At 45.6% G+C, this 25,381-nt stretch overlaps 1 protein-coding gene across 1 annotated transcript in view; it reads right to left on the bottom strand.

The window, feature by feature from the left end:
• GABRR2 (gamma-aminobutyric acid type A receptor subunit rho2) overlaps nucleotides 1–25,381 on the bottom strand; it is a 43,767-nt gene that overhangs the window by 7,736 nt on the left and 10,650 nt on the right. Inside the window, exons 3-5 of the mRNA XM_021693422.1 lie at nucleotides 2,712–2,779; nucleotides 1,017–1,240; nucleotides 146–228 (exon numbers count right to left, since the gene is read on the bottom strand). Coding sequence (XP_021549097.1) covers nucleotides 146–228; nucleotides 1,017–1,240; nucleotides 2,712–2,779 — 375 coding nt within the window. The remainder of the gene's footprint in view (nucleotides 1–145; nucleotides 229–1,016; nucleotides 1,241–2,711; nucleotides 2,780–25,381) is intronic.

The following is a 25,381-nucleotide window of genomic DNA, read 5'->3' as shown; positions in this document are numbered from 1 at the left end:
AGGCACGGGGAAGTCCTACACCAGCCTCGGAGTGAACAGGCCTTACCACGGGCAGGCAGTACTCAGTCTCAACGGTTACTAAAATGGCACAGAGATTGGAGTGGGAACGAGGCGGAGATTTGTCATTAGGAACACTGATACTTACAGCTTTCCAGCTCCAAAGAGCAGGTCTGGGAGTCCAGGGGAAAGTGGCTGAAGTCCATGTTGCACATGGCAGTGACCGTAATCCTAGGCAACCCAAACAAGCATGTTGGCTCGTGCAGCGAGTTCTTGGCTCATACGCCTGCCCGGAGTAAGGAGAACCCCGACACGACCAAGAGCAGTGCCTTCTCACACCTACTGCAGAAGCTTGGAAACCCCGGTGTCTACGTTGCAGGACCCTAACTTTTAGAGTTCTGTCGTCCGCAGCACGTGTTAGCAGTGCTCTGCGGGGCCCCAGCCACTGAGGGTGTTGGCTGTCAGGGGCACACACTTGCACCCTTCTCTGCGCGTGGCCCTCAGCCAGTGGGCCACCTCCCCTAGAGATGCCTGGGAAGTTACGCCCCCTGCCCCGGCCCACCACCCCAAGGCTATTAGCAATGACTTCTGGTGAACCGTACAAGCAGGCCAAGAAGATGGGGAATAAGCCTGCGTAATCACTCGTTAGCCCAGAAGCCAGTCTGCAGTAGCACTCAATAAACAGTAGCTCTTGTTGTCTTTTTAAATCTTTATAACCAATGAACTGGAATCCTAGGCTCTCGGGGGTGGAAGGTACACAGAAGGTCATTGACTCCCTCAACTCACTCAGGCCCACCTAGTCTCTTAACCCGAGCCTAAGCTCCCCGATGACTGGGAAGTCACTGGCTACTAGGGTGACCATTTCGTCTTCAGAGACTTCTAACAGACATCAGGAGGCTCCTGCCATCTGTATAGCCCACAGGCCCAACCACGGTGACAAACTCTTCAGGGCCAAAGAGACTGACTAGACATATTAGAATGGCGTTGGACCAAGAAACAGTGAGCCCGTGGATAGTTACCTCATGCTGTAGAGCACGTGCCCGTCCGGAAACACCCTCAGCATGATGTTGTCAGTGGTGGTGTCGTGGGTGAAGGACCGTTTGGAGTGAACAAAGAAGACGTCGGGGACCCAGATCTTCTTTACCAGCCGGCCGTCGAAGGTCCTGCTCTTGTTGCTGGTGCTGGGAAAGGCCAGCCTCTCATCCTTCCAGTAGTGCCGCAGGTACAGGGTCATGGTGAAGTCCTGTGGGAGCCCGAGGGGACACCAGACAGAAGTGCTTAGAAAGCTTCCTTTCTTACAATCAACCCGTCGGCAACCAAAGCAACAGACACCTGAGGCTCAGCCGCAGGACGGTGCTGCTACAGTAGGGAAGAGATTGGCTCCTTGTCGTGCGTCGTGAGGTGGGAGCCCTGGACGGTGAGCAGCCCCTCCTGCAGGCGTCGCGAATGAAGCCTGCAGCTGTGAGGCGGACAGCCTGGCATGGGGGCCAGCGGGGCGGATTTCCGCGGCGTCCTGCTCTCTCTCACCCAGACTCGTGCACACGGGGCTCCTTTCCTGTTGGCTAAGCATTCAGTCTCAGGTGAGTGGACACTGGGAGAAACCTGCACAGTCAAGTGTCCTGTTTAAGAGAGTTTCTATCGTGGGTTTTGCAGAATCTTTGAAGGCAGAATTGTGTCCTGCGTGCCATTGAATCTCCAGGCCCTAACTCGGTACCTGGCAAGGCACAGAGTAGGTGATCAATAAATATTTGCAGGATGGAAAAATGGGGGGGGGTGGGCAATGAATGGATGAAGGCATGGACAGCTGCGTATCTACTATAACTTCAGCCTGAAAGCTCCTTCTGTTAAACAGTGTCTCCTGCCTTAAACCAAGAGTCTTGCACCTCTGCCACAACCAGAGGATACCAGGGCTAAGTTACAAGTGTGAACAAATAAGTACCCCAAACATCCTCTTCTGGGAGCGAGGGTGGAAAGATGCCTGGTGGTGGTGGTGGTATCAAAGTGTAGGGCCCACTTCTGCTCTACCCCTCCTGGCTGTCCTGCAGGGTCACCCGTGGAGGGGAGCACCCCCACCCGCCCAACCCTCCACCCCCACCCCTTCCTCACTTTGTGCTCCACTGTTTCAGTTTGTGTTTGTAAACCTCCTGTTTCTTCTGCCTCCGGGGCCCTTCCCCTGCTCTTGCTCTGGCCCTCCCCACGCTGTCTCCTTAGCCATCCTTCAGGTCTCAACTGAAACAAGCCTTCTTCAAAAGCCTTCCCTTACTACCAGATCTTGGTGGACACTGCCAAGGATTGCATAGGGGAGCCATGCTCCAGGCGGGCACTGGAGAGCAGAGAACGGCAGAATTTCTGTCTGAAAATATCCACCTCCCGTGATCCTCCAAGTGGGGTTCATCTGACCGGTCCCATCATGTGGGGGGGTGTCCAAATGTAAGGGGCTGGGCCTCACTCCCAGAGACTGATTCGGGAAGTCTCCGGTGGGGCCCAGGAATCTGCATTTAACCAACTCCCCGAGTTACTTTTACCCATCCGGTCGAGAACCTCTGCTCTATGCTTCGCTGCACCTGAGCCAACTTCCAGCTCCCAGTTTTATCCCCTGCAGCCCTGGCTCTGCCCACCCAGGCACGGCCCGCACCCATGCAGCCGCAGGTGCTCACAGAACCTTAACCTCAGAACCCCGCACCCAAGGCTGCCCCGCCGAGGCCACTGCATACCATGTCCACCTCTGAGATGCTGTCCAGGCTCTCCACCTGCACGTCCACGCCTACCGGGATAGCGGGGCCTGCAGAAGAGCAAAGACAGCTGGTGAAGGCACATTCTATCTACCACTGGGTCAGCAACCCCGCTGGGGACAGCCTGCCTGGAGCAGCGTGAAGCAGTAATTCAAATTCTATGAGGGTTTTCTTGCTTCTTCCTGACGTGATGGGTGCCTGAGCTTTCCTCCTGAGGGTGGAGACTGTGTCTGCTTTATGTGTCTTTCCTGGACCAAGGTGGATGTTTAATCCATGTTTGTTGCATGAATCGATGAGCTGGATTACTACTTTCTACGTCCCAGCTCTGTCTCCGTAGGGTAGAGAGAATAATGCTCTAGTGTTTGAGTCGGGACCCTGGTCAACTGTTCTGCCTGCTGTGACATCTATAAAGGGCAGATGAGGCCTAAGAGCCTCGGACCCGGGCCTGGGACACCAGTATGCCCGGGGCTGGATTCATTCGGTCATTCAAACCATACCTCCCGAGTACCTAACAGATAACTGGGATCCTGCCCCCAGAAGCCTTCAGTCTGGTGTGAGAGACGATCTCTGTGCAGTTAGATCACAGCCAAAGGCAATACTGTACAAGATTTTTAAATCCTTCCAGGACGTGTCAGAAGAGGAGTAGGAGAGTACAGGGCACAAGAGCTTGACACTCAATTCCATCTGGCCCGTGGCAAGACTTCGAAAACTGTGTTTAGCTGTGGATTTAGCTATGACTTCCTGTTCTATTTCTTGGGCTGGATGCTGGTTACATTCACTCTGTGATAACTTAATGGGCTGTCCGCTTACAGATTGTATACTTTCTGTATGTTATACTTTCATAGATTGTTTATTAGATTTTAGTATATTTTTTAAACCTAGAATGGGGAAAACCAAAAACCTGTGTTTGTCAAGCATATTAACAAATGCTATTATACTCTTAGACAAAAAAAAAAAAAAAAAAAATATCTCTGAGAGAGTCAGGGGGCAGCTGTGCTGGGTTTCCTGGGTGGGGGGGCATTGTCTAGAGGCCAGCCCCGCTGCACCTTGAACCTCTGAACCCCAGCCAAGAAGTGCAGGACCAGGCCATGCTGACCCACTGTGGTCTGAGCAGGGAGAACTTTAGGGTGGCTGAGGGAGTCTGGGTCTTAGGAATGAGAAGGTCTGGAAGGCACTGAGATTTTGGTCATGGGCAGGAAAGGAGGATCAGAGACGCTGACGTAGAGTAGGAACCAGAAGGCTCAATCCTCAGTTCCAGCCCAAACTGGGAGGCCAGGGGTCCTCATGGAGGCGGCCCAGGACATTGGATGAGCTCACCGACTCCCCCAAAACTTCCCTGTATACCTGCTAATACTTACAATCTCACCATTAAATATTTGTTTTTTGAGCTCAATAGAGTGGAAGCATTTTATTGATTACTAGAGGGATTTAATGGATATTTTCTGTATTCTTAAACATGTAAGCAAATGAGTACAATGCTTTATTTTTTATTTTTACTTTTTCCCTCTCAAATCAGGGTGTAAACTGCTCTTTTTATTTTCCCACATTTTTCAACTGATGGCTTAGGTCAGGGCCCATGAGAAGTCCCTGCTCTGTGTTCTCTTCTTCTTCCAGGCTCCAGGGATTCTTTGAAGGTGGGGAGGACGCCCCCTCCTTAGGGCTGACTAGTCTGCCTTTCTTCCTGGTGGGGCTTGCAACATGGGGGGGATCTTCAGGGACCCTGGCCGGGGTTCTCTCCTAGTACCCAGACCCTGCTCCCCCCGCGGGGCCACGTGCTCCCAGCACAGCCATCGGGGAAGTGGGGCTGGTTAATTTCCTCATCCTCTGGACCCCTCGTTAGCCAGAGATGTTAAAATGTCCCAGAGTCTGAGCTGTTAACTCTGGTATTACTGCCTCTCACGGAGGTGTGCTGTACGTGACCCGCTCTCCTTTCCCCTCGCTTCCTTTCTCTAAGTTCCAAGTGATCTGCCACATCCAGTTGTTCCAAGAGCCAAAGGGAAAAAACAATATAGCCATCACCTTCTTTGGACCTACCTCCCAGTGGCCTGGTTTTCAGATAATGGGCACAGTGTTTGAATAGGAGCTGGTTTTGGCAAAGGACTTATTCAAGATAAAATATATCAGCTTTCTTCGAGTCTGAAACTGTGTCTTTCTGTTCTCAGGGCCTGCCCTGCTCTCCACAGCTCCAGCTGCCCTTCTAAGAGAAATTTTGATAACGCCTGTGAGGGTGGTGTCAGCGCTCTGGAGGTCCTGCCCACGTGGGAGTACAGGTCAAGTTCTCAGGAGACCTGGGCTGTTGAAGGTAAACAATCTGTGTGTTCAGGAGACTCTAAAGCTGCGTTCTGGGGGACTCATACCTCAAGTCTGAACAGAACCAATGCCCTGTCCTCCTTGGTCTGAGTGCAATAGAGTTGACTTTTGTCCTTGACCTACCCCACTTCCCAGGGCTAATGCTTCCAGGCTCTCCTGAACTCTCTATTTTGTGGCCCTTCCCAACCTGATTTTGGGAGAAATTCTTCCAAATTACTGGTCATTCTCCTCCTTCCTTGAACAATTTTATGTTTTGAGTGGGACAGGGTCCTATAGGGTGTTAGAAAGAAAACAGTCTAGTTAAATTAAGTAGGCATTCATGCCTTGGTCTCTTCACAACGCTGTGGGTTTTTCTGCTTTGAGAGAGGGATCTGGTAAACCAGATCAAACCAAACAGAAGTCACTGGTGGGATTTCAGGCAGTATAACCAATGAGGTGAAAAATTCAAGGCAGCATAAGGGAAATACATGTGTAGCCAAGGATTTTCTTGGTTCCTAGCCTTTCTACCATTATTTCTCCTCACTTGGCCCTAAAAAGCACATGTTAGGAATTTATCCATTTTTTAAATTAAGATATATGTCATTTATTCCCCACTGACTCCAAGAATGAATGTGAAACAGAATTTTCAGACAAACTAAAACAGAGAATAGGCCAAAATATGTCCTGCCCTAAATGAAGATCTTTTTCAAGCCAAAGGAATGTGATCCCAGAGGGAAAGCTGGAGATGCAAGAATGAATAAAGAAAAACAAAAATGGCAAACATATGAATAATTCTAAGTAAACATTGGCTATATAAAAAATAATGTATTGTGGAGATGAAAAAACTAAACAGAAATACAAGCAAAAATAACATTTAAATGAGGAGGGGTATAAATGGAGTGAAAGTGTTCACGGTCTTTGTGTTGCCTCGGAGAACAGTTAAAGTAGCTAATTAACACACTAGTATGAGAAGCCAAGAGTTCATGTTGTTTTCTGGGGAGCCACTGACAAATAGCAAGAGTATGTGTGTTCAAAACTAAAATAGGAAAGCTTAAATAGGAATAACCAAAAGTAACCAATCCATAAGAAAACAAGTACGGAAAGAAAAAGAAAGAACACAGAATTGGTTGGACAATAAAAAAGAGTAGGATGACAGATTTAAAACCAACATGTAAATTATTCCTAAATATAAATGGACCAAATGTTCCATTTAACAAACAAATATTGTCCAACTTGATAATTCAACAATGCTAAAAGTTTGTCAGACTGGATCAAGAAACAATACCCAACTTTATGCTGTTTGAAGAGACACACTGAAAATATAAGATACAGGAAAGTTGAACATAAAGAATGCAAACGATATCACATGCGAATACTAACCGGAAGAAAATGGGTGTAGTTATATTATATCAAATAAAGTAGAAAAAGAGAGATAAAGAGGGTCATTTCGTAGTAATAAATGACTCAATTCACCAATAAAATATAAATATAAATTTGTGTGCATTTACTGATATAACCTCAAAATGCAAAAATCAAAAGTGGACAGAATTGAAGGAGAAACAGACAAATTTACATTCATAGTGGGAGATTTTAATACATCTTTCTCAGAATTTATAAAACAGGTAGGCAAAAAAATCCCAGTAAGGACATATAAGATGAAAACAAATTAACAAACTTGACATAACAGACATGTTTAGGACAATGAATGCAAAAACTATATAATAAAAATTCATTTCAAGCACTCATTGAACATCTACAAAAAATTTACCATATACAGTGCTAAAGAGCAATTTTGACAAACTTTGAAGGACTGGAATTGATATAAACTGTGAACTCAATAAATGTTAGAAATTAGCAACAAAAATATAACTAGAAAATCTCTATACATTTGCAAATTCAGTAATATATTTCTGGAAAAACTCATGGGTCAGTGAAAACATCATAATGAAAATTAGAAAATGTTAACAAAATGATTTAAAAAATACTACACATCAAAACTCATGGAATGCAGGCCAAGTGTTTCTTCCAGGGAAATTTATAACCTTAACCATCATCTCAGAAAGGAAGGAGAGCTTAAATTCAATGAGGTAAGCATCCATCTCTAAAAGTTAGGAAAAGAACAGCAAATTAAAGTAGATAGAAGGAAATAATAGAGGTAAGAAGAGAAAGCATTGAAATAGAAAACAAACATACAACTGAAAGGATAATTAAAGCCAGATATTGGTTCTTTCAAAGGACTGATAAAAACCAATAAAACTCTAACAAGATTGATCTTGCCAAAATGAAAGCAAAAATAGCCACTATCAGGAATGAAAAAGGCATCACTGTATAAGCTACAAACATAAAAAAGATTAAAAGACATTATTCTGAACAACTTTTTGCCAATAACCTTTAAAATTTAGATGACATGAACAAATTACCAGGGATATACCACATATCAATCAACACTGATAAGAGGAGAAATACAAAAACCTGAAAAGTCTTATAACTACTTAAAAAAATTTTTTTAATTAAAAAAAATTTTAATTTAAAAAATCTTTAATTTAAATTTTCCCACAAAGAAAATGATAGGTCCAGATGCCTTCACCAGCAAATTCTAGCAAAGGTTTAGGAGGAAATAGTACCAGTCTTACATAAATTTTTCCAGAGAATATCAAAAGAATATTTTAAAAAATCAAAATACATGTCAAAAGATACCAAGTTATTTTATGAAGTTAGCCTAAGGATATACAAGAAAGCAAAATTACAAGTCAATCTCACTGATGAACATAGAATCAATAATCCTAAACAAAATATTAAGCTGGATCCCTCCAGCAATATATTTTTTAAAAAAAGGTAAATCACTTCTAAATCAGGTTTATTCCAGGAAAGCAAAGTTGGTTTTTTTGTGGGGGGGGAGGTTTGCAAAATTGTTTTAACATTGAAAAATCAGTCAAGGACTTCCACACTGAGTAATTGCAAGCTAAGTAATTCACAGTAATATTTCTACTGAAAACTAAAAAGCTAGACAAAATATAAAAATTTCTTTCTGAAGATTTTGAAATTAACAAGTTAAACCTGGATTAGGATGTGAGAGAGAAACAGAGGCCCAAGGAGATGTGTTCAAAATTTGGATCTATTTCTCCTGGGGGAATTTGCTAACTCAGGAAGGAAGCTTCAGGACTGGGATTAGAGACCAGGGCCCACCAAACAGGCTAGCTCTATATTAGGATCCCCAAAAGTACACCCTAGCAATGAAGGTAGATAGGCCCTTGCAGGGTGTGCAGCTCATCTGCACACAGTCTCTACAAGTGGGTTAATTCTCTGGAGTGGAGTAGCCTCAAGCAGACCAGGGTATTAGTGCTACCAGGTACCTGGTAGAAATAAACAGAAATCCTCTCTGGAGGAAGATAGCACCATCGGAGGTCTCCAATTATTTCTATTAGAAATATTGTAAATATAATATACAGTTCATAATAAAAAAGTAACCAGGCACACAAGAAAGTAAGACACAATAACCAGCAGAAAAAAAATAGAGAATAGAACAAGGGGCTTTAGATATTGAAATAGCATAAACTTTAAAATATCTTAATGTACTAAGTGCAAAGAGATTAAAATATTAAGATTGAGAATTTCTGCATAAAACTGTAAACTATAAAAATAGAATCGGGGACACCTGGGTGGCTCAGTTGGTTAAGCGACTGCCTTTGGCTCAGGTCATGATCCTGGAGTCCCAGGATCGAGTCCCAGATCGGGCTCCCTGCTCAGATGAGAGTCTGCTTCTCCCTCTGACCCTCCCCCCTCTCATGCTCTCTCTCTCTCTCTCTCAAATAAATAAATAAATAAATCTTTAAAAAAAAATAGAATCGGCACCTGGGTGGCACAGTCGGTTAAGTGGCCGACTCTTGGTTTCCGCTCAGGTGGTGATCTCAGGGTCATAAGATCGAGCTCCACATGAGGCTCATGCTCAGCAGAGTCTGTGTAGGTTTCTCTCTTCCTTTCCCTCAGCCTCTGCCCCCCACACTCTCTTTCTCTCAAATAAATAAAAAAATAGATCTTTTTTTTTTAAGATTTTATTTATTTATTTGACAGAGAGAGAGAGAGACAGTGAGAGAGGGAACACAAGCAGGGGGAGTGGGGGAGGGAGAAGCAGGCTTCCCGCTGAGCAGGGAGCCCGATGTGGGCTCGATCCCAGGACCCTGGGATCGTGACCTGAGCCGAAGGCAGATGCCCAACGACTGAGCCACCCAGGCGCCCCCCCAAAAAAATAAATCTTAAAAATAGAATCAATCAATATAATTTTCCATATTAGCAGAAAAAGCCTTTGCTAAAATCAGTGTCCATTTAGGACCCTGAGGAATAGAAGAATAGAAGGGAGCTTACTTAATTTGAAAAGTGATAGCTACCAAAAAATAGCTACAGTAAATATCATATTTATTTATTTTTAAAGATTTTATTTATTTTTTAAAAGATTTTATTTATTTATTTGTCAGAGAGAGAGCACACACAAGCAGGGGGAGCGGCAGGCAGAGGGAGAAGCAGGCTTCCCGCCGAGCAGGGAGCCCGATGTGGGGCTTGATCCCAGGACCCTGGGATCGTGACCTGAGCCGAAGGCAGACGCTTAACTAACTGAGCCACCTAGGTGTCCCTTATTTATTTATTTTAGAGAGAAATAGAGAGAGAGAGAGCACAAGCAAGGGGAGGAGCTGAGGGAGAGGGACAAACAGACTCTGCGCTGAGTGTGTAGCCCTACGCAGGGCTCAATCTCACTACCCTGAGATCATGACCTGAGCCAAAATCAAGAGTTAGACACCTAACCAACTGAGCGCCAGGTGCCCAAGTAAATATCACATTTAATGGTAAAGTGTTGTAAGATTTCCTTTAATACTGAGGATGCCTATAAATGCCACTTCTATTCAATATTGTTTTAAAAGGGCTATATAGTACAATAAGGAAGGAAATGAGAAAAAGTTATTACAACTGGAAAAAAAACAAAAATGCAATTATTTGTATAAGATTGGGTATATAATTTTTTTTTTAAAGATTTTATTTATTTATTTGAGAGAGAGAGAATGAGAGAGAACACATGAGAGGGGATAGGGTCAGAGGGCAAAGCAGACTCCCTGCCGAGCAGGGAGCCCGATGCGGGACTCGATCCCGGGACTCCAGGATCATGACCTGAGCCGAAGGCAGTCGCTTAACCAACTGAGCCACCCAAGCGCCCGGGTATATAATTTTTTAATTAGCAGATAAACTATTAGAATTAATAAGAGATTTTAATAAGGATGTTAAATACAGAGTCAATATACAAAAATCAAAGTTAGAAAAGGAAATTTTTGCAAAAAATGCCTTTAACAATAGCATCAAAAATACCTAGGAATAAGTACCTGAAATAAATCTAACAAAATATCTGGATGTCCTCTATGAAGTAAACTATGAAATATTATTGAAAGAAATTAAAGACCTAAATAAATGGGAAAATAGATCATGTTCCTGTATTGGAAGATTCAATATTATAAAAATATGAATGATCCCATATTGATCTATAGATCAATGCAATTCTAATCAAGATCTCATTAGGTTTTCTTATGGAACTTGACAAAATGATTATTAGGAAATTCAAAGCAGTCCATCTTGAAGAAAAACAGGGTGGGAAGATGTGCTCTACCAGATACCAAGATTTATTATAGAACTACAGTAAATAAGAAGTGAAGGACTGGCATAAAAATGGACACATTGACAAATGGAACAGAGTAGGGAGTCCAGAAACAGACACACATATTTAAGGATATTGACTTATTATAAAGATATCACCACAGGTCACTGGAGAAGGAATAGTATCTTTAATAACTAATGTTGGGACAATTGGCAATACATATGCAAATCACACTATATGCAGAATAACTCCAAGTGGATTATAGATCCAAATGTGAAAAGCAAAACAACGAGCTCCAGAAAGTAACAGAGGGGAATATATTCTTATCTCGGCAGAGCAATATCGGGACACAAAAAGCACTAACCATAAGAAAAGATCGATAGATTTACACTGAAATTAAGATTACCTAGCAAAACGAATATTTGGTGTTAGAAGTCAGGATAATGGTTGCCCATGATGGAAGGATAATGACAGGGAGAGGAGACTTCTGGAAATACTGTTTCTTGATCTAGGTGCTCATTAATGAATGTGTTCACTTTTTGAGAATTTACTATGCTGTACACTTATGATTTGTGTATTTTTTCTGTATATGTGTTACAGTTCAATAAAATATTTTTCATTGAGGGGCGCCTGGGTGGCTCAGTGCGTTAAGTGTCTGACTTCAGCTCAGGTCATGATTCCAGGGTTCTGGCATTGAGCCCTGAGCCCCGAGTCCGGCTTCCTGCTCACCGGGGAGCCTGCTTCTCCCTCTCCCTCTGCCACTCCCCCTGCTTGTGCTCGTGCTCTTTCTCTCTGTCAAATAAATAAATAAAATCTTAAAAAAAAATTTTTCCATTGAAGAAATAAAGAACTCCTCTTTATCAAAAACACCACCGCCAAAGAGCTCATATGCAGAATATATAAATAATTCCTAAGAGTCCCACTAAGAAAAAGTCAGACAGGGGCGCCTGGGTGGCTCAGTCGTTAAGCTTCTGCCTTCGGCTCAGGTCATGATCCCAGGGTCCTGGGATCGAGCCCCGCATCGGGCTCCCTGCTCAGCGGGGAGTCTGCTTCTCCCTCTCCCTCTCCCCCTGCTTGTGTTCCCTCTCTCGCTGTGTCTCTCTCTGTCAAATAAATAAATAAAAATCTTAAAAAAAAAAAAAAAGAAAAGAAAAAGAAAAAGTCAGACAACCCAATACAAAAATAGGCAAGAGACTTGAATAAGCATTTCAAAAAAAGAGGAAATAAACACTAGACATATAAAATAGACATAACTCCATTTGAAACACAAGATATTACTACTCTATCTAGTCTAATTGACCAGAGTCTCAGCTTAAACCCCGCCTTTCTCCTAGGAGGATTTCCCCGACCCCCTAATTGAGGTTCCAAAACCCACAGTGTCCTATTCCTTTCCTATCAGAACACTCATCCACTTCCCCCGTCAACCACTGGGGAGGAGGGTTGTCTTTCTGCTTTGTCAGCCTACAAAATCTGCACTGGAGAAAGCATCTGAAACACCGGCACCCCCACACATAGGGAAGGATGGGGCAGTTAGCATATAATTAGCCAGCAAGACCTGGGGATAATGGCACAAGGTTCCTCTCAATGTGTGGAAGCAGAGCAAGGCGGGGATGTTGCAGGCTCTCTGGTCCCACGGGTGGGAAGAAAGTGGTCATTTACCAACTCGGGTTAAGGAAGCAGGTCCCTGAGTTCCCCACTCCCGTCTTTTCCAACCAGTTCATCAGGGGGTTGAGGAACCTCTGCTGTAGGAATGGTAAGATCAGAAAGTGGAAGATAAGCCCAAGAAAGCCACCTGGCCCTCATGGGGGCCAGAAGACAGATCAGGCTCCAGAGCAGGAGAGTGGGCCATTTCTCTGTCCCTCTGGTCCCCCACCTGGCCTTGCATTTCCTCCTTTGCCCCCCCTAGGTATCCTTCATGCCACCTCCCAGCTACTCCGAACTGCTTTGCTCATGTCTGTGCTTTGTTATTCTCTACTGATGTCCTCAAGTGGAGGTCATCTGTGCAAGGCAGGCTGGGGTAGTTATACTGAGCTCCATGGAGAACCTAGGGACAGGTGCAAGGATTCTGTGAACCTCCTGACGTTGCATATAAAAGTGTGTGTGTGTGTGTGTGTGTGTGTGTGTGTGACAGAGAGATTATCACTATTCTGGGAAACAAACAGATTTTCAAAGGACTCTGTGATTCCAAAAAGTAAAAAAATAAATCCATTTTGTTAGCTAGCCAGGAGCTGAGTTTTGGCTCCATCATTTACTAGCAGTGTCACCTTGGGCATACATAAGTTGTCTGTGCCTCAGTTTCCTTATTTGTAAAATAGGTATAATATACACCAACCTTATATAGTTGTCATGAGGATTGAACGTGCTAATCCATGCAAAGCCCATGTAAGGGTTTGGCATGTAAGATGTTCTATAAAGAGTTATATTGTCACTGTCATTATTACTGTGGCCTATCTCACTTACCTAGAAGGTAGAGCCTGAAACTTACTCATTGCTATTTCCCTCAGCACTCACAGAACAGAGAGCCTGGCCTGAAGAGGGCTTAATACACATCGGGGGCAGGAATGACCACCACGCTCTCAGCATGCATGTCGTCACTGAGGGGCCGCGCTGCAGATCTGACTTCCCAAGAAAATCACAGGTGCCCTGGGTGATCTGCCCGCTACACCAGCATACCCGCCCACTGCCCCTGGATTCACGGCCAGACTCGGGTCCTGGACTGTCACCCAGCCCAAGCCATAGGGGAAGTGCCGCTTCACTCACCTCCTGCAGTATGAGCGGACGATGCTACAGAACGAAATGGGAGGCCTGACAACAGAAAAATCTCTGTGGGCCACACTTGAAGAAGGGCTGGCTATTATTAGCGTGCATGCTCCCTGTTACTAAGGAGTTACAACTTGCCACTTTCAAGTGAGAGAAGAACACCTCAAGGGTTTGTCAAAAGAAATGCTGTGGTCAGCGAATTAATCAGACTCGTCTGGCAGTATCTTTTTAAAAATTAATTAATTTTAAAATTCCTGTATAGTTACTAATCGGTGGCTCAGTTGGTTAAGCGACCGCCTTCGGCTCAGGTCATGATCCCGGAGTCCCGGGATCGAGTCCCACATCGGGTTCCCTGCTCGGCAGGGAGTCTGCTTCTCCCTCTGACCCTACCCTCTCTTGTGCTCTCTCTTTCACTCTCTCTCTCTCTCAAATAAATAAAATAAAATATTTAAATAAATAAATAAGTAAATAAAATTCCTGTATAGTTAACATACAGTATTATATTAGTTTCAGGTGTACAATATAGTGATTCAACACTTCCGTACATGACTCAGTGCTCATCATGGTAAGTGCCCTCCTTAATCCCCATCACCTATTTCATCCATCCCCTCTGGGAACCATCAGTTTGTCCTCTATACTTAAGAGTCTGTTTTGGGGTTTTCTCTTCTTTTCCTTTCTTCATTTGTTTTTTTTTTAAATTCCACATACGAATAAAATAATATGGTATTTGTTTTTCTCTGATTTATTGCACTTAGCATTATACTCTCTAGATCCACCCATGTTGTTGCAAATGGCAAGACTGCATTCTTTTTATGGCTTAGTAATATTCCATTCCGTCTTTATCCATTCATCTATCAGTGGACATTTGGGCTGCTTCCATTATTTGGCTCTTGTAAATAATGCTGCAATAAGCACAGGGATGCATATATCTTTTTGAATTAGTGTTTTCACTTTTGGGGGGTAAATACCCAATAGTGGAATTACTGGATCATATGATAATTCTATTTTTAATTTTTTGAAGAACCTCCATAGTGTTTTCCATAGTTTGCATTCCTATCAACAGTGCAAGAGGATTCTTCTTTCCCCACATCCTCACCAACACTTATTTCTTGTGTTGTTGATTTTAGCCATTCTGACAGGTGTGAGGTAACACTCATTGAGTTTTGATTTGCATTGCCCTGCTGATGAGGGATCTTGAGCATCTTTTCATGTATCCATTGGCCATCTATATGTCTTCTCTGGAGAAATATCTGTTCATGTCTTCTGTCATCTAGCAGTATCTTTTCAAAGATACTGTCTTTTCAAAGTCTTCCCAAGGCCTCTTTTTATAACAAAATTTTCTCAGACTTGTAGTAAAATGAATTGAAACAAAAAAATGAGACCTTAATAACGATTCTTTATTACTCTTCTTACTTTGATGTTTTGGGTGTCCCAGTCTGTCATAGATGGGCATCACAGCTTACTCTGAACAAGGCCTTCCATGTATGCAGAGCTTCCTAGGGTCACCACACCTTCACCAGCTGCCTGTTCATTCATTCACACCTGCATTGCCCACGTCCATCAGACCGTGCCCTGAGAGGCGAGGTTGGGAGTACAGAGATCAAGAAGACACAATTGCTTTCTCCAGGTGACTAAAATTAACTAAGGGGGACAATGAGCTCTGTTTCAGGACACATCACAAAAGTGGTAATAGAAGCATCTAGGAGATACTACAGGAGGAAAGCTCAATTAATTCTAACCAAAGGCACTGTAGAGAATTTCACAGAAGAGACAACTTTTGATTAATTCTGGCAGGGGGCACTGGAGAAAGAATCACCATAGGGACTGTGTTCCGGCTGGGCTTCGAAGTGGTGGTTACTTCTAACAAGTCGTGAAGGGAAGAAGGGCACTTCTGGTTGTATGAACATTGTCAGGAGGTGCAGGGGAGTGAGGTGGATAATTAACCCACACTTCTCAGATGTGAAAAAAAAAGCAGTTTCTTTGATCTTTCTTGCAAAAAGATCATGCCTCAAAGTGTGAACAATTTTCAATTACCAGTTAACAGCAGCTCAGTCTAGTCTGGTTTTTAAGGTGTTTCAGATTTCCTATCACCTTGGGTGACCTTGCAGCATAGAGGAGAAAGGGCCCTCGCATCCGCGCTGGCTGGCCTTGGCCATGAAGTACGTGGCCCGGACTGACCCCTGGACTGGCGTCTGCAGAGATGCAACAGACACACGGTCTTTTGGCAAACCCATGGTCACGCCTTTTGTCTCCAGGAGCAAAACCCTCCCACCCGGTGGCCTGTGTCCAGACCTGAAGCCTGTGCTGGTCTGCTGGTCACTTCAGCATTCTGCATCAACTCACTAAGGCAGTGCGCGCACGCGCGCGCACACATACACACACACACACACAGCCTCTCCCACGCTATGCCAAGGCAGCGAGCCATCAGCCTCCCTTCCCTACCACATCCACAAAGCTCTTGGGTTCCCTCAGAAAGACAGACTGGTGCTCAAATGATGAAAAAACTCTCTGTTGTACCGTTCCAAAGAGGGACCGGGTTACTTCAGAGAGTGTCATGTGCTGTTTGATTCCTTTTATTTGGAGCTCAAGAAGGAGCAAAATAATTCATGTGATAGAAGTCAGCATAAGTTACCCTTGGGAGGCACCAACTAGGAGGGGATATGAGGGGGCTGCTTGAGGAGCTGGAAATGTTGATCTGGGTAGTGTTTTTCAGGATAAATATTTACGTATGTAAAAATTCAAGCTATATACAAGATTTATGCACTTCACCTTATATACATTTGTGGTAGGCAGAATAATGCCCCCGATAAAGATGTTTATATCCTAAGCCGCAGAACCTGTGAATTTGTCAGGCACCACATGGCAAAGGGGAATTAAGGCAGCAGCTAGAACCAAGGATGCTAATCAGCTGACCTTAAAATAGGAAAAGCAGCCTTGATTATCCAGGTGGACCCAGTGTAATCACAAGGGTCCTTAAATGTGGAAGAAAGAGACAGAGTTCAGAGTGATGCAATGTTTGAAGAACTTACCCAGCTCCTCCTGGCTTTAAAGACAGGAAAAAAAGCCAGGAGCCAAGGAATCTGGGCAGCCTCTAGAAGCCAGAAAGGGCAAGAAAACAGATTCTGTCTGGAAGCTCCAGAAAGGAGCACAACCCCACTGACACCGTAAGTTTAGCCCAGTGAGAACCATTTTGGACTTCTGAACAACGGAAGCATAAGATAATAGATTTGTGTTGGTTTAAGTCTCTAAGACCTACAGAGCACTAATACAGTGCTCACCTCAAGAAAATATTTTTTTAGAGACAGAGTGTCCTGGGTGGACGGGGGAGAATCTGGAATCAGTGCCTCTGCCCCTGCGTGAACAGTCAAGAGTGTGTTCGTGGGATACCTCAGTAAGTACAAGGTATGCGTTCCACCGCTGACTCACCGAGGAAACAGCCTCGATCCCCTGTCCTGTGAAAATGAGTTTGCCTGTGAGCAGCCTTGCCCTTTTCCACGGACTCTATGCTTAACTGTTTGGGGGAAACCGCTCAGATATTCATCACTGAGAAAGGTTAGTAGGGCCTGTGCCGATAATGGGTGGGCAGAGACCCCAAGGAAGGAGGTGCCTGTTGTGGACTGAATGTTTCTCCCCCCGCCTCCCCCCGCCACATACACCAAATACGTATGTCGAAGCCTAGTTCCCATATGATGGGCTGAGGGGGGTCGGGGCCTTCGGGAGGTGAGTAGTTCATGAGGGTAGAACCTCCACAAATAGGACTTATAAGAAAAGACAAGAGAGCTCACTTCTCTCTCCCTTAACCCCGTGAGGACTCAGTGAGCAGGTGGCCATCTGCAAACTGGGAAGAGGACTCTCACCAGGAACCACATCAATGGCACCCTGATCTCAGACTTCCAGCCTCCAGGACGGTGAGAAATAAACTTCTGTTGTTTAAGCTGCCCAGTCTATGGTATTTTGTTAAAGCAGGATTTTTGGTGTTAGGACTTTAGGATCTAGGCTGGACTAGGTCGGGGGCTCTACCTTCGCTAGCAGCAACAGCCTCACCAGGCACACGTTAGCAATACGATTCTGGAGTCCTACCCCAGGACTCCCGAGCCAGAGGCTCTGGGCTGGGGCCCGGGAGTCTGGGTTTCCATAAGCACTGCGGCGATGCCAATCCACACTCGTGTGAGAACCTCTGGGTGGCTGACCTCTAAGGAGACTTCCGAAGTGAGATTTTACAATTTCCCATGCCCTCCTGGCCACTTTCCTCTTGCTGTCAAACTTTTCTGCTACCCATCTCCACCAGCTGTCTCCACCTCCTCCCTGTCCTCCCCTCCTGACCCTCGCTGAGTCCAGGAGCCTTCCTGGGGCCCAGGCCTCCTTGTTGAAACCCCTCCCTCTGTGGTCTCTGCGACAAAGCTCTTCCCGGAAGATGTACAGCTCCTCCCACAACCCACTCTCCCCTGAAAGCCCACACCAACTCTTATCGCCCCCCTGAGCCCCATCTCTGACCCAGACTCCAATAGCCAGATTGTTGTCAAAGACTAAAAGAGGTCTCCACTGGATATCTAACAATTTCTTAAATTTAGCATCCCCCAACAGACTCGTTAGTGGGGCCCAGCATCCTGTCCTTTTGGAGCACAGTGACCCTATTGTTCACCTGGGCTCTCAGGTGGGGTCAAGTGAGGGATGGAGTGAGATTGCCCCAAGGGGGATTGCAGGGGAGGGGCTGTTTGGGGGAGAGACCAGAAAGGAAATGTTCATTTCAGGGGAAGGGGTAAGGAGGAGCCCAGCATGGGTGGCAAATTAGGATTTGTGCTCCAGAAGGGAAGGGCCAAGTGCACTAAGGAAGGATCAGAGGGGTCTCCTCCAAGGGCGATAGCTCCTGGGGACAAAAGGCTGCTAGAGCCCCAGAAGCCAGCTTTCTCCCTAGCTTCAGCTCCCCAACCTCAAATGTAACAGTGAAGTGCTAGACCACCCCATGTGGGAGAGGAGGTGGAAGAGCCAGAGAGATCCAAGAAACACTCAACAGGAGGCCACAGCTTCAAAGAGAGCCATGACCTTGCCTTAAGCTGGCTCCATGGGCCTCACCAGGGTCAGATGAGTAACAGTTGAGGCCTTTGTGGCCAGACTCCTGCAGCTTAGAAGTCCAGGGTTGAATCCCTGCTAGGGAGGAGGCCACAGAGTAAAGCACGTGGAGAGCCCTGGGGCACTCACAGGTCTGGGTGCCCCAAACACAGAGGGCATCTTATATGGGAGTGGTTCTAAAGTATCATCCCAGGTGAAAAGCATCAGAATTATCTTAGAGACTTCCTTAGGAAGGCATCACGTTAGAGATAGTCCAACCAGAGAAATAACTAGGCAGTAACCTTGCTAAGTGATGCAGCAATTGTGATATTGAGATATGACAAGAAATATAGATTTGGTCTTCTTCCCAGTTTCCTGGCACAGAGCTCTAAAAACCTTTGTAATTTCCTGAGGGACAGGGGTGAGAAGAGTAGCTTTTTTATTCATAAGACTTCCACCAAACATTTCTGAGTTTATGCTAATGAGGAGATAGTTCAGGATGGGGGCTGCTTATCAGGGGAACCAACTATGTGATTAGAGGGTTGGAACTTCCAGCTGCAGCCCCACTCACCAACCTCCGGGGAGAGGGGGTACTGGAGGTTGAGGGGACTACCAAGAGCCAATGATTTCATCAAGTATGCTTGTGTAATGGAACCTCTATAAAACCCTAAACAACAGGGTTTGGTGAGCTTCCAGGTTAGCAAACACATCCACATGCAGGGAAGGTGGCAGACCCCAACTCCGTGTGACAGAGTCCTTGTGCTCAGGACTCTTCAGTTCTTGCCCTGCAGACCTCTTCCTCTGGCTGCTCATCTGTGTCTTTTATATGCTTTATCCTATCAGTAATAACAAGCGAAGTATTTCCCTGAGTTCTATGAGCCATTACAGCAAATTACTGAACCTGCGGAGGGGGTTGTGGAAACCCCTGATTTTGTAGCCAAGTCAGACTTGCACAGGTGACTTGGGAACCCACTACTTGCATTTGGTGTCTGAAGTGGAGGGGCAGTCTTGTGAGTGAAAGAGTGAATCTGCAATTCTTTCAAAGCAGAAAGTCCTGGGGCACCTGGGTGGCTCATTTGGTTAAGCATCTGCCTTCGGCTCAGGTCATGATCTCAGGGTCCTGGGATCGAGTCCAGCATCGGGCTCCCGGCTCGGCGGAGAGCCTGCTTCTTCCTCTCCCACTCCCCCTGCCTGTGTTCCCTCTCTCGCTGTCTCTTTCTCTCTGTCATAAATAAATAAAATCTTAAAAAAAAAAAAAAAGCCCTAGTGTTCAAAATAGCTGAGAGATGCCTTGTGTTAGAGGACAGGAATTAAACAGGGTTCTAGATGTGGACAGGCTGTTGGATGAAGCAGGACAGCAGGACATCATGGAGCAGGGAAGACGTGGACAGATAGATGCATGGATGTGCAGGAACTGAGAACATTCTAGGAGGGAAGAGTCATGGTTAGGTGTAGGGGGAGATGAGAGTGAGCTGGGCTGGACTGCAGAGTCTTCTGGAGCCAACAGTGAGAAGCAGGGGCTGCATTTCCTCTTGAAGAATATGAGAAGCCTGCAGTTTGTGAGGGAACAGCACAGGGAAGCAAGGTTTCCAGAAGGTGAACCTGGCCATGGGGGATGGGGGGAGGGGGGGATTGCTATAAGCAGTGCTTCTAAACTTCTTATTTTATTACCCCTAAAGAGAACATTCTGATGGAATTTAAGGTTATCAATTAATTTAAATGAAATAATAAGAGAAAAGACTTTGTCGGGGAGGACTGAGCTTTGGAGGGCCACAAACCACTGTAAGGTGTGAGTCTTTTTCACCCCCCAAGAGCATGTTGAGAACGTCTGCTGTGAGGCGGTGAGGCAGGGGAAGGAGGGGGCAGATCTGAGTGACCATTTGATGGATGAATTGATTCAAGCTGGTTGACTGGGAAGGGGAGGAGGGCAAATTCAGCAAGGGCTCCACACCTTCCAGCATGAGTCACCTGAGAAGGAGCTGACAGAAAATCGGCAGGTTCACTAAGTGAAGGCTAGAAGCATTGGGGTTTACAGTTATCACATGAGTTATCACATGAGCCAATGCTGCCTGCCTTCTTTCCTGAATTCAGTCCTTTGCTGTGTAAATTTAGCACTGGAAGGGTGTTCTCCTGTGTTCTAGAAACTGATGTGGGAAAGGTGAGCTATGGGCCTAGCCAGTACCCCAACCTGCCCCTGGTCACAGGCTGGGTTCAGTCCCTCAGTCTCTCTGAGTCACTCAATCTCAACCCACCCAACACTGACCTATGGGTTTGCCCCTCCAGGCTCGCTCTCCTCCCTGCCCAGTGCTGGCGAGCCTACCTCTATGGACAGCAACAGCACTTGCAGGCCCACCTGCAGGGTCTCAAACTCAAAACAGGCAAGAGTACAACCAGAGACCCATAGGCCATATGCTTGAATATCTGAAGGTTATAAGGTACTGCAACATGACATATAGCCTATCCTACCTCTTTGGCGAATACACCTTCACAACAACCCCAAAGGCCAAGTCCACCTTCAGAGCTCAGACTCCTCAGAGTTTCAGGCCAGCACATGGCGGGGCAGGGAGTCCCTGAGCCACCTTTCTTTCCCTACCCCCAGCAGCACCCTGCATGCAGAAGAGCCTCTTGCGCGTGCATGTGGACACTCCCACTCACATATGTAAGCTCCATCCCACCCCCTTCCAACAACTATGCCTCGGTCACCTCTCAGAAGGAGGGGTGCACCCATGGATGATGCAGTCCCCCTGGGGGCTTACCTAGGGAAGAGTCCTGTGCAGCTCCTGGAAACAGGCTCAAGGTAGTGTGGACAGGTGAGTCCAAGTTCCTGCACTCAGATGTGGCCAGGAGGGAGACCCCGCGTGGGCACAGCCTCTCGGCCCCACAGAGCGCAGCCTGAGGCAGGTGTGTGGCCAGAGCAGGGCCACAGCCGCCCCGTTGCCTGGGCCTAAGGCTGCTGCTGACAACAACGGGTCCCTGGCTCCTGCCCTCTGGCTGGGTGCATCCGCTGAAGGTGCCAGTAGGTATCCGGAGGCGAAGGAGACTGAGAGGAACTGCTTCTCTCCCAGGTGACTCCCTGAAGCCCTACAGACTGCAGCCCTCTCCCAGGGCCCACAGCTTTAGATTTTTTCCAGATTCCGGTAACTGCTCTCTCCTCTTACCCTTCAGGCCTCAGCCTGGTAATAGCTCCACTTGCAGCACATTAAACTCTCTCCCCTCTCCCCCTCTGAGCCATCCGTCTCTTCTTTTGCTGTTACTCGGTCTTCTCCCAAGTGCTTTTCCCTGATGCTGCAGCTCAGTGAATGGTCTCCCCCAGGGCAGACGCTTAGGTGTCTCCGGTTCCCTGATGACAACAGAGGCGGTCTCCCTTCTCAGCATCTCTCAAATCCCTCCGTTCTCTCTATGGCCTTAGCTTAATCTCTCCCGGGCTCTGTTCTGGACCAGAAGTGGCCAGCCAGGGGCCAGCATCCACTTTAACTGCTCCAGCATCCTCCCACACACCCGCAGTGAGCTTCCTAAAGCACACGTCTTCCCAGAGCTGCCCCTGCCCGGCCGCCTGATCTCTCTGTGCCCACCTCACACACACACATACGTTAGATAGAGTCCAGCCACGCGGAGCTGCTCATATTCCCCTGACACACTTCATCTTTATCTAAGAGCACCTTTCTCCCTGGCTTGTCCTTTGTCCTTCTCCTTTTTCTGCTCACTGGGCTCACCCACCACATCTTTCCAGACTCATGGCAAGCATTGCCTCCTGAGTGAAGGCATCTCTGGTTCTCTCTCTGAATAGAACTGATCATTCCCTCAGTGCCCCCACTCCATCAGAAGCGATGTCCTACATTTCTTCATCATTTCTGTTTCCTCAGTAGACTGTTAGCTTCTTGAGAACAATCTAGCTTGTCAGGCAAAGTCACTGAATGTAAAGGACTCCAACAGCACCTGCTTCCCAGGCAAGGGTGGCTCCTTGGTGTTCTTCCTCCCTGGCTCCTCAGAGCAGCAGCTCCCTGGTGCCCATGCCTAGACCCTGCTGCGTGCACCCTACAGCTCCCATACTTTCCTTCTGACAATCTGACATCCTGATGTGAGGATCTCACTTACACTGGTCTTCCTCACTAGAGCGTAAAAACTCCAAAGACTGTGGCTATCTTGCTCACCACTGGGTCCCCAGATACCACAGACCCTGCTGACACATAATAACAGCTCAAAAAGTATGGGGCTAGAAAAAGCATTTGACAAAGTACAGTATCCTTTCTTGATCAAAACTCTTCAGAGTATAGGCATAGAGGGTACATACCTCAATATCATAAAAGCCATCTATGAAAAACCTACAGCGAATATCATTCTCAATGGGGAAAAACTGAGAGCTTTCCCCCTAAGGTCAGGAACGCAGCAGGGATGTCCACTATCACCACTGCTATTCAACATAGTATTGGAAGTCCTAGCCACAGCAATCAGACAACAAAAAGAAATAAAAGGCATCCAAATCGGCAAAGAAGAAGTCAAACTCTCACTCTTTGCAGATGATACGATACTTTAGGTGGAAAACCCAAAAGACTCCACCCCAAAACTGCTAGAACTCATACAGGAATTCAGTAAAGTGGCAGGATATAAAATCAATGCACAGAAGTCAGTGGCATTCCTATACACCACCAACAAGACAGAAGAAAGAGAAATTAAGGAGTCGATCCCATTTACAATTGCACCCAAAACCATAAGATACCTAGGAATAAATCTAACCAAAGAGGCAAAGGATCTGTACTCAGAAAACTATAAAATACTCATGAAAGAAATTGAGGAAGACACAAAGAAATGGAAAAACGTTCCATGCTCATGGATTGGAAGAACAAATATTGTGAAGATGTCAATGCTACCTAGAGCAATCTACACAGTCAATGCAATCCCCATCAAAATACCATCCACTTTTTCAAAGAAATGGAACAAATAATCCTAAAATTTGTATGGAACCAGAAAAGACCCCGCATAGCCAGAGGAATGTTGAAAAAGAAAAGCAAAGCTGGCAGCATCACAATTCCGGACTTCCAGCTCTATTACAAAGCTGTCATCATCAAGACAGCATGGTACTGGCACAAAAACAGGCACATAGACCAATGGAACAGAATAGAGAGCCCAGAAATGGACCCTCACTCTATGGTCAACTAATCTTCGACAAAGCAGGAAAGAATGTCCAATGGAAAAAAGCAGTCTCTTCAACAAGTGGTGTTGGGAAAATGGACAGCCACATGCAGAAGAATGAAACTGGACCATTTCCTTACACCACACACAAAAATAGACTCAAAATGGATGAAAGACCTCAATGTGAGACAGGAGTCCATCAAAATCCTAAAGGAGAACACAGGCAGCAACCTCTTTGACCTCAGCCGCAGCAACTTTTTCCTAGAAACATCGCCAAAGGCAAGGGAAGCAAGGGCAAAAATGAACTATTGGGACTTCATCAAGATAAAAAGCTTTTGCAAAGCAAAGGAAACAGTCAACAAAACCAAAAGACAACCGACAGAATGGGAGAAGATATTTGCAAATGACATATCAGATAAAGGACTGGTATCCAAAATCTATAAAGAACTCATCAAACTCAACACCCAAAGAACAAAGAATCCAATCAAAAAATGGGCAGAAGACATGAACAGACATTTTTCCAAAGAAGACATCCAAATGGCCAACAGACACATGAAAAAGTGCTCAATATCGCTCGGCATCAGGGAAATCCAAATCAAAACCTCAATGAGATACCCCCTCACACCAGTCAGAATGGCTAAAATTAACAAGTCAGGAAACGACAGATGTTGGCGGGGATGCGGAGAAAGGGGAACACTCCTACACTGTTGGTGGGAATGCAAGCTGGGGCAGCCACTCTGGAAAACAGTATGGAGGTTCCTCAAGAAGTTGAAAATAGAGCTACCATATGATCCAGCAATTGCACTACTGGGTATTTACCCCAAAGATACAAAAGTAGGGATCCGAAAGGGTACGTGCACCCCGATGTTTATAGCAGCAATGTCCACAATAGCCAAACTGTGGAAAGAGCCAAGATGTCCATTGACAGATGAATGGATAAAGAAGATTTGGTATATATATATAATGGAATATTATGCAGCCATCAAAAGGAATAAGATCTTGCCATTTGCAACGACATGGATGGAACTAGAGGGTATTATTATGCTGAGCGAAATAAGTCAAACAGAGAAAGACATGTATCATATGACCTCACTGATATGAGGAATTCTTAATTGCAGGAAACAAACTGAGGGTTGCTGGAGTGGGGGGTGGGGTGGGAGGGATGGGGTGACTGGGTGATAGACACTGGGGAGGGTATGTGCTCTGGTAAGCGCTGTGAATTGTGCAAAACTGTTGAATCTCAGATCTGTACCTCTGAAACAAATAATGCAATATATGTTAAGAAAAAAAAAAAAGAAGAAGAAGAAGGTAGCAGGAGGGGAAGAATGAAGGGGGGAAATCGGAGGGGTAGACGAACCATGAGAGACGATGGACTCTGAAAAACAAACTGAGGGTTCTAGAGGGGAGGGGGGTGGGAGGATGGGTTAGCCTGGTGGTGGGTATTGAGGAGGGCACGTTCTGCATGGAGCACTGGGTGTTATGCACAAACAATGAATCATGGAACACTTCATCTAAAACTAATGATGCAATGTATGGGGATAATATAAGAATAAAAAAATTTAAAAAAAAAAGTATGGGGCTTTTTTTTTTTTTTTTTTTTAATAAGCTCCACACTCAACATGAGGCTTGAACTCAATGACCCTGAGATCAAGAGTTGCGTGCTCTACCAACTGAGCTAGCCAGGCTCCCTGCAGCTCAACAAATATGTCTCTGTCTTATGAACAGAAGTATTTTGGTTGGAGAACCTAACCTACTTTGTTGCCCCCATTCTTCTTGATCAGCCTGACAA

The sequence above is a fragment of the Neomonachus schauinslandi genome, chromosome 8, assembly GCF_002201575.2.
Source record: "Neomonachus schauinslandi chromosome 8, ASM220157v2, whole genome shotgun sequence".
NCBI lineage: Eukaryota > Metazoa > Chordata > Mammalia > Carnivora > Phocidae > Neomonachus > Neomonachus schauinslandi.
The sequence above is the reverse complement of the archived record's forward strand: the minus strand, read 5'-3'. Positions and strand labels throughout refer to the sequence as shown.